The 12,828-nt window shown below is 54.2% G+C and overlaps 5 protein-coding genes across 5 annotated transcripts; 2 read left to right on the plus strand and 3 right to left on the minus strand.

The window, feature by feature from the left end:
* Nucleotides 1-502: 502 nt before the first annotated feature.
* Nucleotides 503-2,309, plus strand: BDP55DRAFT_724805 (uncharacterized protein; the record flags this gene model as incomplete). The annotated part of the gene is made up of 3 exons (XM_060578935.1): nt 503-1,198; nt 1,249-2,148; nt 2,208-2,309. 3 exons carry the CDS (start codon nt 503-505, stop codon nt 2,307-2,309), a joined length of 1,698 nt encoding a protein of 565 aa, XP_060433926.1.
* A 336-nt stretch (nt 2,310-2,645) lies between these two features.
* On the minus strand, nt 2,646-3,852 carry BDP55DRAFT_342580 (uncharacterized protein). The gene has a single exon (XM_060566933.1). It carries the CDS (start codon nt 3,659-3,661, stop codon nt 3,104-3,106), a length of 558 nt encoding a protein of 185 aa, XP_060433927.1. The 5' UTR covers nt 3,662-3,852; the 3' UTR covers nt 2,646-3,103.
* Nucleotides 3,853-4,353: 501 nt separating this feature from the next.
* Nucleotides 4,354-7,363, minus strand: BDP55DRAFT_650010 (uncharacterized protein). The gene is made up of 2 exons (XM_060573950.1): nt 7,286-7,363; nt 4,354-7,219 (listed from the first exon to the last, which is right to left on the minus strand). Exon 2 carries the CDS (start codon nt 6,872-6,874, stop codon nt 4,712-4,714), a length of 2,163 nt encoding a protein of 720 aa, XP_060433928.1. The 5' UTR covers nt 6,875-7,219; nt 7,286-7,363; the 3' UTR covers nt 4,354-4,711.
* A 3,894-nt stretch (nt 7,364-11,257) lies between these two features.
* Nucleotides 11,258-11,623, minus strand: BDP55DRAFT_724808 (uncharacterized protein; the record flags this gene model as incomplete). Its single annotated transcript, XM_060578936.1, has 1 exon — nt 11,258-11,623. One exon carries the CDS (start codon nt 11,621-11,623, stop codon nt 11,258-11,260), a length of 366 nt encoding a protein of 121 aa, XP_060433929.1.
* Nucleotides 11,624-11,881: 258 nt separating this feature from the next.
* On the plus strand, nt 11,882-12,793 carry BDP55DRAFT_342598 (uncharacterized protein). The gene has a single exon (XM_060566934.1). The coding sequence runs from the start codon at nt 12,141-12,143 to the stop codon at nt 12,738-12,740; it is 600 nt and encodes a 199-aa protein (XP_060433930.1). The 5' UTR covers nt 11,882-12,140; the 3' UTR covers nt 12,741-12,793.
* The last annotated feature ends 35 nt before the right edge of the window (nt 12,794-12,828 follow it).

Below are 12,828 nucleotides of genomic sequence, written 5' to 3' on the forward strand. Positions count from 1 at the left end.
CGACGAATCGTCAGGGCTTAGCAGTGCATGAAACAAACCTTCCGAAAGACCAGGCAGCATAGGCTACAGGCTGCCCAATGCTGTGACTATCAAGATCGTCCTCCACCAACGGCGCGGTACCGTTTGATCATTTCGAACTCTTGTTATTTGCCAGCGCGTCGAGTTGCTGCCACAGAGTTTCGTAGAGCGTCCCATCGGTGATCCAGCCCTTCCGCTGTTCTTTTTCCGAGCAGGCATACAGCATGTTGACTCAGCCTTAGAGGTCCCGTATTCAATGAAGAATATGTGGTTCATCGCTATGACATAGGAGCTTCTACCCCTCCATCCCGCTCACTTTCTCTGTTGTATTCCATCGTTGCGGACAATCGGCCTCGGGAACTTATGCTTTTGTTCCGACAACTTGTGAAAAAGAGCTTGACCCCTCACAGCCCCCCCTCGGAACGATCACCTTCGGCTTGTTCTACAAACCTGCTTTGCAGTCCCAGCACTGCCCAAAACGATTATGGTGAACACGGGAAAGCCTTCGGGCGGTTGCAAGCTGTGCAGAGCCAGGAGGATCAAGTGCGATGAGGGGAAGCCATTCTGCATGAGATGCAAGAAGTCGCGGCGGCAATGTCCAGGTTACCGAGATCCGTTCGAGGCCAACATCCGCGACGAAACGCAAGCGACCATCAAGAGGTTCAAAAAGTCGAGAGGCGAGGAGAGTTCCGACGAGGAAGGCAAAGATATTGCGCCCGTTTGCAACAAGCAGTGCTTGAAGACGGTTGCTGGTCCGAAATACAAAACGTTCGATTACTCGAATCCCGCTGCTTTCCCTTACCACAATGACGACGATACAACCGAAGAAGACGAAGACATTCCAGCATCTATGTTCAATTCGCTGGATGAGCAAGCCTCTTGCTACTTCCTCTCGGAATTCATCATTGTCCCGTTTACGCCCACGGCTCGAGGGTACTACCGCTTCCTTCCTCGGTTCCTCAGCGGAACGAACGTCTCCAAATGTCTCTCTCAGGCTTACAAGGCTGTCTCTATGGCTGCGTTGGCCAGCCGACGTACGGTCAATGCCAGTGCTGCTCTGTTTCACGCACAAGGTCACTATCTACGGGCGGTCCGGGCCGTCAACAAAGCTATAATGGACCCTGGAGAGGTGCTCAATGATCAAACTCTAGGGGCCGTCCTGATGTTGGCCTTCTACGAGGTATGTCTGTTGATCTGAACTTTTGAGAACTACAAGCTAACAAGTGACAGATTTTGACGTCTTCTCGAGACTCGATCGCCGAGTATACGAACCACATGAAAGGTGCGGCAATCATTGTCAAACTAAGGGGCCAAAAGGGACTCGAGACACCGGAAGGCGAAGAGATGTTTGCAATTACCCGAAACCAGTGCCTCTCTATCCACTGTCTCCCAAACTCTCCCGAGGTGTCCGAGTTCACATGGCTTCTGCACCACGAATGCCGGGGTCGGATGCAGCATGCTATTGCTAGCATGGACATCCAGAGCAGTCAGATTCGGCAAGACGTCGATCGAGTTCTCGGCGCGGGGGACCGCAAGCCGGAGACCATCCAGAAGGTACTCGATGCTCTCAAGCGTGCTCAAGCGCTGGAGGCCAAATTTCGCAAGCTCAACAACGATCCAAGCCCGCAGTGGAAAGTTGATACCGTGGAGTGGATACTGGAGCGATCCGACGACGAACTCGACACGACGCACACATTTCCAGGGCCTGTGTACGGATTCTTCAACTTGCCTCTCGCAATTTTGCACGTCGCCACCTGGTGCTGCCATCTGATGCTCACCACGACCATTCTGCGGTGCATGGCATGGCTCGTGTCTCCCGACGACTATCGGATGGGCGAGGAGTATGAAGAGCTGAAGCGCTCGGCTATCCTGCGAATCGAAGATACCATCGCTTCGACCCCTTTCTTTTGCAAGTGGAATGGCTACGGCGTGGTTGTGGCTCAGTTCCCATGCGGCAACACCAAGCCAGATGATCCTTTGAAGGGTGCTGCTGGACTGATGGTTTTGTGGCCCATGGTCACGGCCTGCAGCAGCGACTTTGCGACCCCCAGACAGAGAAGGTTCTTAAGGGGTCGTCTCAAATATTTGGCAGAGGTTGCTGGTATCAGGCAAGCCAACGTCTTCTACAACGTAAGTAGTAGATCATGTCTCGACGGCGATGAGCGATGACGAATGCTAAACCTTGACAGATGCACGATATATCCTCTCCATCCCGAGAGATCGAGCGAGACCGCAGATCCGGCGTCCATTCATCTTCTGGGGCGGACGCTCTGCTTAGCATGCCCTTTTGATCACATACATACATACATACAGACGAGATGAAACGGTCATTTCCTTCCTCCAGCGACACGAGACCAAGCGACTTTTTCAACTTTCCATCTCTTTCGTTCGATTCACATACTTTTTGCAGTGCCAGCGTCAGCGACTTACACATTTTTTGGATTTCAAACTGTACAGAATTTCTTTCACGTTTCTACAAACGACTGTTACGGCCAAAGTTGTATTTGGTACGGTGTACATCATCCGAGAGGCGGCCTCTGGAGGCTCCGTCTCCCGCGCGGTGTTGGTTTTCCAAAAGACAGATGTTTTTTTTCTCTTCTCGAGGTTCCGGGTTAAAGGGATTTCTTTCAAATCATCAAGCGCTCGTTTATATCTTTATTTTATTCATTACTTTTCAACTGCAAGCGGGAAGCGTGGAATTTGTCTTGGTGCTCTTTCTTGAGCAAATTGGTTTGGGCGGGCTGGCTATGCTGGGAGGATGGTTGGTCTTAAGATCACCGGGTACGACTTGACGATGATTCGCATGAGTTTGATGTAGGGGTTACTCTTTGTTACCATCCAGAAGACTGAGATCCCTCAGAAAGTTACAGATGAACATACTTTGCCCGAGACATATCTCACGCGTGACGTTCCAAGTTCTCCATAATTCTAGTCTCAGATGAACGACGCGTAAACGAACATGAAAAACCACATGGAAAGGCGTGTCCGCGGAAAATAACGTTCCAAAGCGCCAACCGTTCTCCTATCCAACAACGATGAAATATACCGCGCGTCGCCAACATCGGCGATATCCTGCCACGAGTCTCTACCTCCCACGCCGCCCAACGCCGATCCTCTCCTCCCTCGTCCGTCCCCCACGGCCCCCATCCCCCGGCGTAGGCGTAGTCTGCACCCCGCTGCCGCCGCGCCCGCCCTGGCCCCTCTGCGCCCTCATCATCTCCTGCTGCCTTCGAAGCAGCTCCCGCTGCTGCACCTCGTCGTACTCCAAGCTCTCGTCAACGTCCACGTCCGCCGTGAGCATACTGTCATCGTCTAGGCCCTGTCGCTGCTGCTGCATCTGTTGCTGTTGCTGCAGACGTTGCATTTGTTGCAGCTGGTGGATCTGAGCTTGCGTGTATCTCTGCTGCTGTGGATGCTCCGGCGACGATTGCTGTTGCGGTGCGGGTGAGGAAAAGGGGTGCTGCTGCTGCTGTTGCGCGGCCAGGGCGGCTTGGTGTCGTTGTTGGTGTTGCTGCTGGGCTTGTTGCTGGGCCTGGACGAGGACCTGTCGTTCTCGGACGATGGCTTCGCGGGCGCGGCGGTCTTCGTAGGAGGCGATGTCCTCTGCCGTTATGGCGAGGGTTGTTGCGGGGCGGCGGAGCATGGTTTGTGTGTGTGTGTGTGTGTGTGTGTGTGATGAGATGTGATGAGATAAGGTAAGATGTGATGAGTGAAGTGAAGCCGGTGGATGATGGAGCTGTAGCCTAGCGGGAGGAGGGGGTCTGCCTTGATCCTTTCTTCGGAATGAAGGGTAGTCGATTGACGTCCCGGGGCTGAGAATTCGGGAGCGTTGTATTCGGGAGGAATGACAGTTCGTAAGAGGCAATGGTTGACAGCCTACAGTCGTGGAGTGTAATGAGTGATGGAGTGAGCGTCGGGTGAGTCCCGTCAGGGTGAGTTCGCGGCACAGGGGGGACAGCTAAAGACAACGACAGGCCTGAACAGTGCAGCACGAGGCGGGATTTCTGCAACGGGATGCGATGCGATGCTATGCAAGGTACGGAAGTACGTAAATTCGGTGAATGGTTCGTGGGGGATGGTCTTTCTGGCCGAAAATATCGTGGGTCGTCTGGAAGAGACTGTGGCTGATATGCAAGTTGAGAGTCGTTGTGCTTTTGGTTGTCCCTTTTCCGTTAAGGTTCAGCGCGACCCTGGCGGGACAGGCGACGGCGCGCGCGAAAGAGAGAAAAAAAAAAAAACATCCACGGATGGTGCGAGCGGGTCAAGCCGGGGCGATCCGTGGTGGTGGTGGTGGGGGGATGCGTGGGTGTCTGTCATGGGGGCCGGCGTTCGCTGCGGCGAGGGAGGGTCCACTATCCGGCTCAGGGCGGGGGCCGGTCTTGGAAGCTGCACCTGTGAGGTGGGAGAGCAGCGGCACTGTGACTGCATGCAAGTCAGCCCTAGGGGACTCAAAATACCCATCTCGTTGTGACGTTGCGATGTTGGATTGTTGGTGCCTGTTTGACAGAAGTTGGCTTCGCTGGTTTTGCTAGGCAGAAGGACATGTCGACTAATTCGTGGAATACAGACAGTGTCGAAGAGAGATGGAGAGAGAAAGTTTACACGCCATCCGAGTTGATTGTAACATCACAATACCAGACACCTAGGTATTCAAATCTGATTCTAATCCCATATCCACGTGAGCCAATACCGCTCAGTAAACGCCCGTAGCATAGACATTCTCCGCCTCCCATCGCAGGAAATCCCCGAGGTCGTGTCCCAGATTATACCCCATAGGCACCACCTCGGGCTCCCCATCAGAGCCCCTCATCATGACCAGGTCCATCATCGGACTAGGCGGCAGGCTCCCGATGCTCTCGCGATTCTGCCGCTTTGGGTGCTGCTGCTGCCCCTCCATTGTCCACCGCCGAATGTTACACCCTTGCGTCAGGAACTTGGACACATTGACGTTGCCTTCGTTCCAGAACCCGGTGGGATGTTCGGCCTTTACGGGAATTGGCAGGTCGCTGTCCCGCGGCGCGACTCTGCCAAAGGACCTTGGCGAGCAGTCTAGAGTAGACGCGCGGGACCTAAGCTGCAGCCGGCTCGTCGGCTCATCGGCGTCGCTGGTGAGCAGGCGGCCGTGGCTGTCGAAGCCGAAGTCGTCGAACCACGCTGCCAGGTCGGCGGTCTCTTCGGCCTCTGCCCTCTGTGAAAAGTCCGCGGGATCTGAGAAGAGGTCGCCCGCGCCACCGAGGATGGCCATCTGAAAGGCCGTCCAGTCTAGCGTGTCATCGGGGTCGATTTTCAGCCCCTTGACGACTTCTGACTTGGGAAAGCGTATGTTGCCGTGTCGGAACGCGGAGTGATTGAAGGTAAACGGCGTTGATTGGAAAAAGATAAAGTCGTCTTCGTCCACGGGCGCGAAAGTTCGTGGAGTCCTATTGCTGTGCTTTGCCGAATGACCCCCCACGTCGGGTGTGGTGACGACGACTTCGGGAATCGTTGGTAATAGCGGCGGCTGCGGTCTAGGAAGAAATCTCGCCGGGTTCTTTGCGGGTGGAGGAGGAGCAGCCTGCGTCGGATCCTCCGCCTCGTACTCATCCTTGGTGACAGGCTTCTTCCTCCGCGGCGGCTTTTCCCTGAAGGGCAAGTCACGTAGTACACTTGGGTTTAGAAGTTCGGGTGGAGTCATGGCCTCAGAAGGTGTCACGGAGGTCTTTGTCCCAGCTGCTCCGATTCGAGAAAGTAGGTCTTGGAGGTGAAAAGGCTCAACGGGCGTCTCGCTTCCGTCGGTGCTAACAGTCCTTAGAGTATCGCTTGATCGGCGCGGTTGTCCTTGAGACTCTCTCTCCATTCGTAGCGCATGGAGGCGGTCTGGGGTAAGAAGCTCATCGACTTCTACTTTACGGAAGAATTGTCCGGTGAGGATGTCGGCTACATCCTCTCCCAGTTGCCACCGGGCAGACTTCTTTGATCTCATCTTGACCCGTTTGGACTTCCTTGAATTTTTTCTTCTGGGCTTTGAGGCAGATGATACCACGGTGCTCGTTGATGGAGGCAGCAGCGCTGGTGTGCTGTTTCGAGATTGTAGCCTCAAGAGTGGAAGGCTTGGTGAGTCAGGCTTTGCCATGTTAGAAGGGGGTGTTGGTGATGAAGACGCGGACCCGGTCTTGATATGGGATGGGAAAGTTGACACGGCCATCTTCGCCTCTTCGATTGCTGTTCCTACGGCCTTAAAGGCTTCGTCGGTTTCTCGGATAAGCTCCTGAACATTGAGGGACCAGCGGTCCAAGCCATCGTCTTCTGGGGTAGGTGGAGGGGTCATGGTCTCTCTGAGTGCGGGATGTTCTGATAGTTCTATGTCGCCAGCTTCTTGAGCCTTGATGTCCGCTTCTGTCGACATCGGTCTGGGCTTTCTGCTGGGAGGTGGTGATAGAGGAGATATACAAAGATGTCGACGCTCCGCGAGACGTTTCGGGGCCGTTGATCGAGAGGGCCTCTCTTGGAGTCGAGGGGAACAAAGAGTGCCATAGCTGGTGTTGGTTGAGGCGGTGTCTGTATGACACTCGCAACTGCACAAAGAACTCGACGACGAATTTGGTGATCCTTGTGGGCAGAATGGGCTTTCTGCCGGTATCCTCTTGATGCTTTGTGTCCTTCGTACGAGGGTCTCCTCCCTCGATGGTCTTCTGGGCTTGGGTTTGGAGGGGCGTCTGGCCGGCGCCCAAGACGTTGATTTTTGTTGTTTTCTTCGAGACTTGAACAGCGAAATATCCTCGCTTCCAACAGAGTCTCCGGAATGACGGCGCTCATCTATCGTCTGAGAGCGGCGAGGTGAGATGAGCCTCCGTATGCTGAAGCTCGACCGAGACATGCTGTCGAGGACTTGGGCGTACAAAGGGGATTCATGCAGCAGTTCAAGGACAGTATGGGTTCACCATGTCTAGTACATGCCATATATGAAAAAAATACGAAGGGGAGGGGAGGAATATCTTGCAGTCCCTAACGAGTGACGTGACTGGGAAGGAAATCCATGACCGGGGGAATCAGCCCAAGGACAAAGGGGAAAGGAATAATGGATGCCATCTGGAAACATGGACAGAGGCCGAGGGCTGGCTTGTATGTATGTTGTTCTGGATCTGCGTGTAGGACAAACAAAAGCAAGCGAGTCGGGGCCATCTTGGACCAGCTGATGATTGTGCCCGTACCAATACAGTACCTATCATGGTCGGATTGGGGGTGTTAGTCAGGGAGACTATCAGCTTGGATGGGCAGATCTACTTACCCATGGACAATGACAGGTGGGGGGTGGTAATGGAAGTGGTCGTGTGTGTGTGGTGCGTTGCGGTGCTGTGTATGCATGTTGCGGCGGTGCAAAAAGCCAACCTGGCCCCTGTCTGGTTGTGCAGGCAAACTGCGTGAGAGCGGAGGCTGCAGAGTCGTGCCTTGTCAGTCCGGCCGGGGGTTGCTCGCTGCCCGGCTCCCGTTATTTTGGTATTCAGCCATTGACTGTGTCTGTCGGTTGCTATTACTGGCCTTTGTGCCTTTCAAAAGTACAATTCTTCTCGAGGGGGGGCGGTAGACTTCTCCGGAGGGATCTTGGGGTGGTAGACGGCCCCAAAGGGAGGGTGGCATCGCGCATCTGTTCATCGCCGGCCCATCCAGCGTAAGATATGTGATTGTTGCGAACAGATGAATTCATATTGCTTTGCTGTTATGTTTGGAACACCTTGTCGCCCTCTCCAATCTTGTCTTCCATGTTTCTCCCCCTCAGGTCCCTCCAGCATCGTGCAGTCAGCCTTATGAAGTGATCAAATTGACAGCGAAGCCATTGAGACAATATGGAACATCGTGGCCGGCGCAGAGCGCGGGATTCGGCAGGATTCGCTCCATCTTACTATTGGAGCTGGCCGTCGTACTAAACGACAAACCATCGGTCAGCTGCATTCTAGAGCGAGATGCAACTCGATAAAAGTCCTCGCCGTACGACGACGCGGGCGGCGACGTGCAGAGAGCAGTAACCAGTTGGATCTAATCCGGCCCGTCACCCTGGCACCGACCTGCCAGCCACGACTGAGGGGTTTGCGAGAGCTCCAAAGCAGGAGAAATCGCAAGCTGTTCAACGTCCTGACAAAGAAGACGGCTGGTGCCCAGAGAGCACGACATATTGCCAGCGGAAAACGTCGAAACGGTGACAGCTCGCTCCCAGGAGAACCATGGAACCGGGCCGTGCCCTGCTCGCTTGGGGGATCTGGAGCTGGGATTGACTGGCGATGCCGCGATCTCGAGAACAAAAAGCCGGCGGTTGCCAACGAACTGCTGACCGACGAAGATCTTCCAAATGGGGATTCTCAAGTGCCGAGTCTCACCTCACTCTCACCGAGCGGTAAGCACTTGCTTGACCGCAGTTGAGACAGCAGCAACTCGCTGCCTCCAATGGGTGACTATTCCCATATCTTCTAGGTTGGTGCAGGCAGCGCAGCCCTCGAGAACAAGCTGCAGGGAATCGGTCCCTCATTGAGAGGCCCTGAACCCGAATAATCCAGACAGGGAACTGACGGGGCGAGGCAATCCCCAGGCTTGCGGCTTGCCAGTGTCAATCATTCGGCATTACCCGCATCCACCGGACGCAGGTCGAGGAGATGCAGAGCCTCTAGTACCGAACGAGGGGTAGGACGCGAATCGATACTGCCGGGGGATACGACTCGGAACTTGGAAAAAAGAGAGATTGGCCTCCGGATCACGTTCTCCTGCGTATTCCCTCTGACGCGATGTGGGAATGGATGAGTATTGAGAGGGGCTTGTTTCAGAAACAGCATGCGTTCGAAGGACAGGAGGAGAATCTTCACCCATCACAGGCTGAGATGGGGATGTGTGGATGTCCTCGAGTCTGCAGAGTCTTCCATCCACCGTTTGTTAGTCAGACAAGCCAAGCGGGCGTGACCAAGCTGACGAAGGGGGTCCGGAAGACTGCTTCTCGTAGTCTTTCCCCTTCCCCGGCGGCCGTAAACGGGCAAGCAGAATATCGACCGGTGACGTCCATCGTACATGATATGCCGCTGTTGGTTGGCCGGCTCGTTGGCCAAGGCGGTGATAAAGAAGCAAAGGGTTCGTGTTCGATACCGCCCGCCCAGTGCCCTGCAGCTGATTTGTTGTGGCTAAGTTGCGTGGTTGCGAAGGTTCAGATGCGTTGCGGATAAGTTGGGCATGGGCTATTAGCGGCCGCTGTTAAGGTAAGGTGTCCCCACAGTTGCCCGCCAGCTGACATCCAAACTGAGTTGAACTTGCCAGGGCGCCCTGCTCTCTCTCTCTCTCTCTCTCTGGTCCTTGACATGCCGGTAAACACCAACACAAAGTCACAAACACAGAGACAGAGACAGAGACAGAGGCACAGAGACACAGAGACACCATTAACCTTCCTAGCCCTTGCAGGATTCCCATATTTGTGTCCTGAACTAGCAACTCGGTTTGGGGGCCGTGGAGGCTGCGGAGGATCGTCACCGTTGGTCTTGAATCCCCAACATCCTCGTTGGAAACTCGACTGTTATGAGAAGAATCAGGCGAGCCTACTGCCCATTTTCCACTCTTGCCAACCAACCAGTACCACGGCTTCAAACAAAGAAAACGGTTGCTCTTTCCTTCTGCCGATTTCAAGGCCACTGAACAACCCATGTCTCGTCTCGATCTCCGCTGTTTCCCCTCTCAGTCCCACCCGGCGCGATTCCCGCACAATTCCAGCCGATGACTCCGCCTAGTCAATTATTCACTTTTGACTTCGCTTCTTGGGGAATGGCCTTGATTGACCATGCCGACGAGGCCGTTGAGAGTCAGGAACCGAGTAATACGCCTAAGCTCTACCAGGCCAAGGCCAAGACAAGACAGCCTTAGAAGGCTAGCCGTTCTATTTCCGACCTCACGAATGGCACCTTGTGGCCAGCAGCTTCTGCTATCCTGCTGCAAAATCACTCCCCTGTCCCTCTTAACCCCCCTGCCGCCCGCCCGCCCGCGTTACATTGCCCCTCGACCTTCGCTGTTCGGATTACAGCAACGAGCTGAGACATCGTGGTTCGTTCTCTCCAACTTTCTCGAGGCAGCCTTGCTTTTTTTGTTTTTCCTTCCCGAGTCTTTTTTTCTATTTCATGTAGAGAAGCTGTCGGTCTCGGTGATTTACTGACCCCATGTTCCACCCCTGGTGACCCCATATCTATTGTCTGCCGTCCGTCCGTATTTTCCATGGATTTCCCTTGATCCTCCTGTTCTGTTCAGTGCGTGTGGCCCATGGAACGAGTGCCCCAGAGTCCGTACGGACGTAAACGCGCACAAGGCCCCAACTTGGCATCAGTCGACTAGGTATGCTCCAGCAGCTCAGGCGTCCGAAAGTTGTCTAGTCTTTGGGGACCTCCTAGGTCCGATCCTGCCGAGAAAAGGTCCGCAATAGAAGTAATAGAACAATTCTTGAGGGTGGAGACTCTGTACGCACGTACGACATTACAGATCGACGCGCGAGGCACGACGAGGTCGGCAGCGGCGGGTAACAGGCCTGCTTTTCCCATCGCCAATTAAAGGTGCAATACCAATTAGATCCTCGTCTTTTCGGCCGGTCAGCGTCGGATTCGCGAGCCGCTTCCACATCTGGCACTAAGTTGAATTATTGCAAGCATAGACGGGGATATGTAAGCACGGGAAAGGGAGAGAGTCACATTGAAGGGTGTTGATGTTAAGGATGTTAAGGATGTTAAGGTATTGATATTAATCTGATTAGCTCGGGCTGCCGAGTCCTTCTTGCTATTACTCGCGCGCGATGTTGCACCGCCAGCATCTCATCCTTTTACTCATCCCGACTCTGCGGCCCTTGGGTTGGCCTTTTTTCTGGTAGGTGATGATTTCCTTGTACAAAAGAGAGTATAGGCTCATTTCGTGATCCTATTCCTGGACGTCTTCTAACCGCCCATAACTTCTATCCTTGCCAAGTGGCAGAAAGCGAGCAAGCGCCGTTGATTGATGACTGCATGGAAATGCGTCGATAATCGATTCGAAATAGGAAAATATGAGTAAATAGTGTTGTTTTGACTCAAGGGAACAAGATGGTAGTCAGGTGGAATAGTCTGCCATCTCAATGGACTCTTTGGTTGTCATAGTCTGACGAGTTGGTTCCTCTTGGAATAGGCTGAGTCGGAGAATGGTGACTTTCCGGGTATCGAGTATTGTATTTTTTGGTGTTTTGTTTTTGAAATGATTGGGTCAAAGCTGAGCTCCTTCATATAATCTCGCTTTGCTTGCGAATCTCCTTGGAGGTAGTCGTCTTCATATACGACTTGGCCGCGTGGCGAGGGACATAAGCGGCCCGCTTCGGCTGGTCGCCCATGAGGGACTCTTGCTCCTCCATGGTGCCCATCGACGTTATAGAAGCCAAGGAGCCGCTTCGGCTGTTGGAACCAATGCGAGAGGACAAGGAGAAGGTGGCGGACCGAGGCGAGGACGGGGCCGATGAAGAAGCGGTAGAGGAGGAAGAGGTGGATGAGCGGCGACCAGGCTTGAAGGCATCGAGCCAGGAACCGACGTGCTTCTTGGACCACATTGGGAATGAGTAATCGACGATTCCGAAGGATCCAGGGGTGTTCATTGAAGGCTTTGGGAGAGAGTAGTCGACAAGGGCTATTGTTTGAATGTTGATTGTTAGAAAGGCGTTGAGAGCGTTGTGATGCTGAGAGCGGAAATCAAGGTGGATGGACGGGATGGACCACGAGGTTTTAAAGACACGAGAGTAAAGAGATGAGTCTGACTTTGCCGATGCTGAACAAAAGAAGAGCCACGCGGGACGGGAATCGAATTGTCAGATGGACACGATAGATCGGGAGCCGGATAGGATGTGGGATTCTCGAGAGGCGTTCAAAGGAAAGTTGAGAAACAAAAGCGCAGCAGGGAAAAATAAGATGGAGCTATAACCACCACAAGTTGAAGGATAGGATACTTTAGTTCAGGACCGGTTCGCGATGGTACGTCCGCAAAGGGTAGAGGCGGAGTAGGATGTTTCCGCAAGCGGACGAGAGATATATCTACCGGGTGGGAAGAGGAGAGCGGGGAGGGCGACGTGGGCAAATAGTGGCCGCTGGCTGTCAACACACACTCTGACAACGCCCATGATGGGCTCAGGAACGACAAAGATTCCAGCCAACATGCCCACGCATACCCTCCGCGCAGCCCGCGCAGCCTCTACGCATACCTCAGCCCGACTGAGACATCAACAAGTCCGTCGCAACGCCCCGTCAACGCCCTTGCCGTTTGCGAACAAATTCCTCACGGTCACATTCCTGCCTCGGCCGGCCTATTGTGTAAGCCCCGGCCTACTGGGAATCAGTTTTGTCAGTTCTCGCTGCCCAGCTCCACGGTGGCTTGGCCGATGGCTGGAATGTTCCGCAAGGAATGGGCGTTCACCAAGCGCGTCATGTTCTCAGGAGCCCATCACATCTGTAGGACAGACCATCTGCTGCCTCTGCCGGAGTCAAGAGCCACAAAGCTCCCGCGATCGATGCTGGAGGCACCAGGCTGGCGTGAAGACCGTGGGTCAACAGCCGAGCTGTCATTCTCAAGGGAGGCGCACATGGCGTATATGCGGACTGGGAGCCAAATTCTTCAAGGAAAGGCTAGCGCCGCACATTGTTCGCCCTAGCCTCGGGAATGCAGCACGGTCTATTGTCAAGGTTGGCGCAAGCGGAAGGTATGCGAAAAGCCAGAGATAGCAACGGACAATTCGAACTCGGTGCGATGCCGGCAGCCCTGAGGAAGTTCCATTATCATTCATCTGCGTACTAAGGTAAGGTAGATAGG

The sequence above is a fragment of the Colletotrichum godetiae genome (assembly GCF_030913485.1).
Source record: "Colletotrichum godetiae strain CBS 193.32 chromosome Unknown BDP55scaffold_6, whole genome shotgun sequence".
In the NCBI taxonomy this organism is placed as follows: domain Eukaryota; kingdom Fungi; phylum Ascomycota; class Sordariomycetes; order Glomerellales; family Glomerellaceae; genus Colletotrichum; species Colletotrichum godetiae.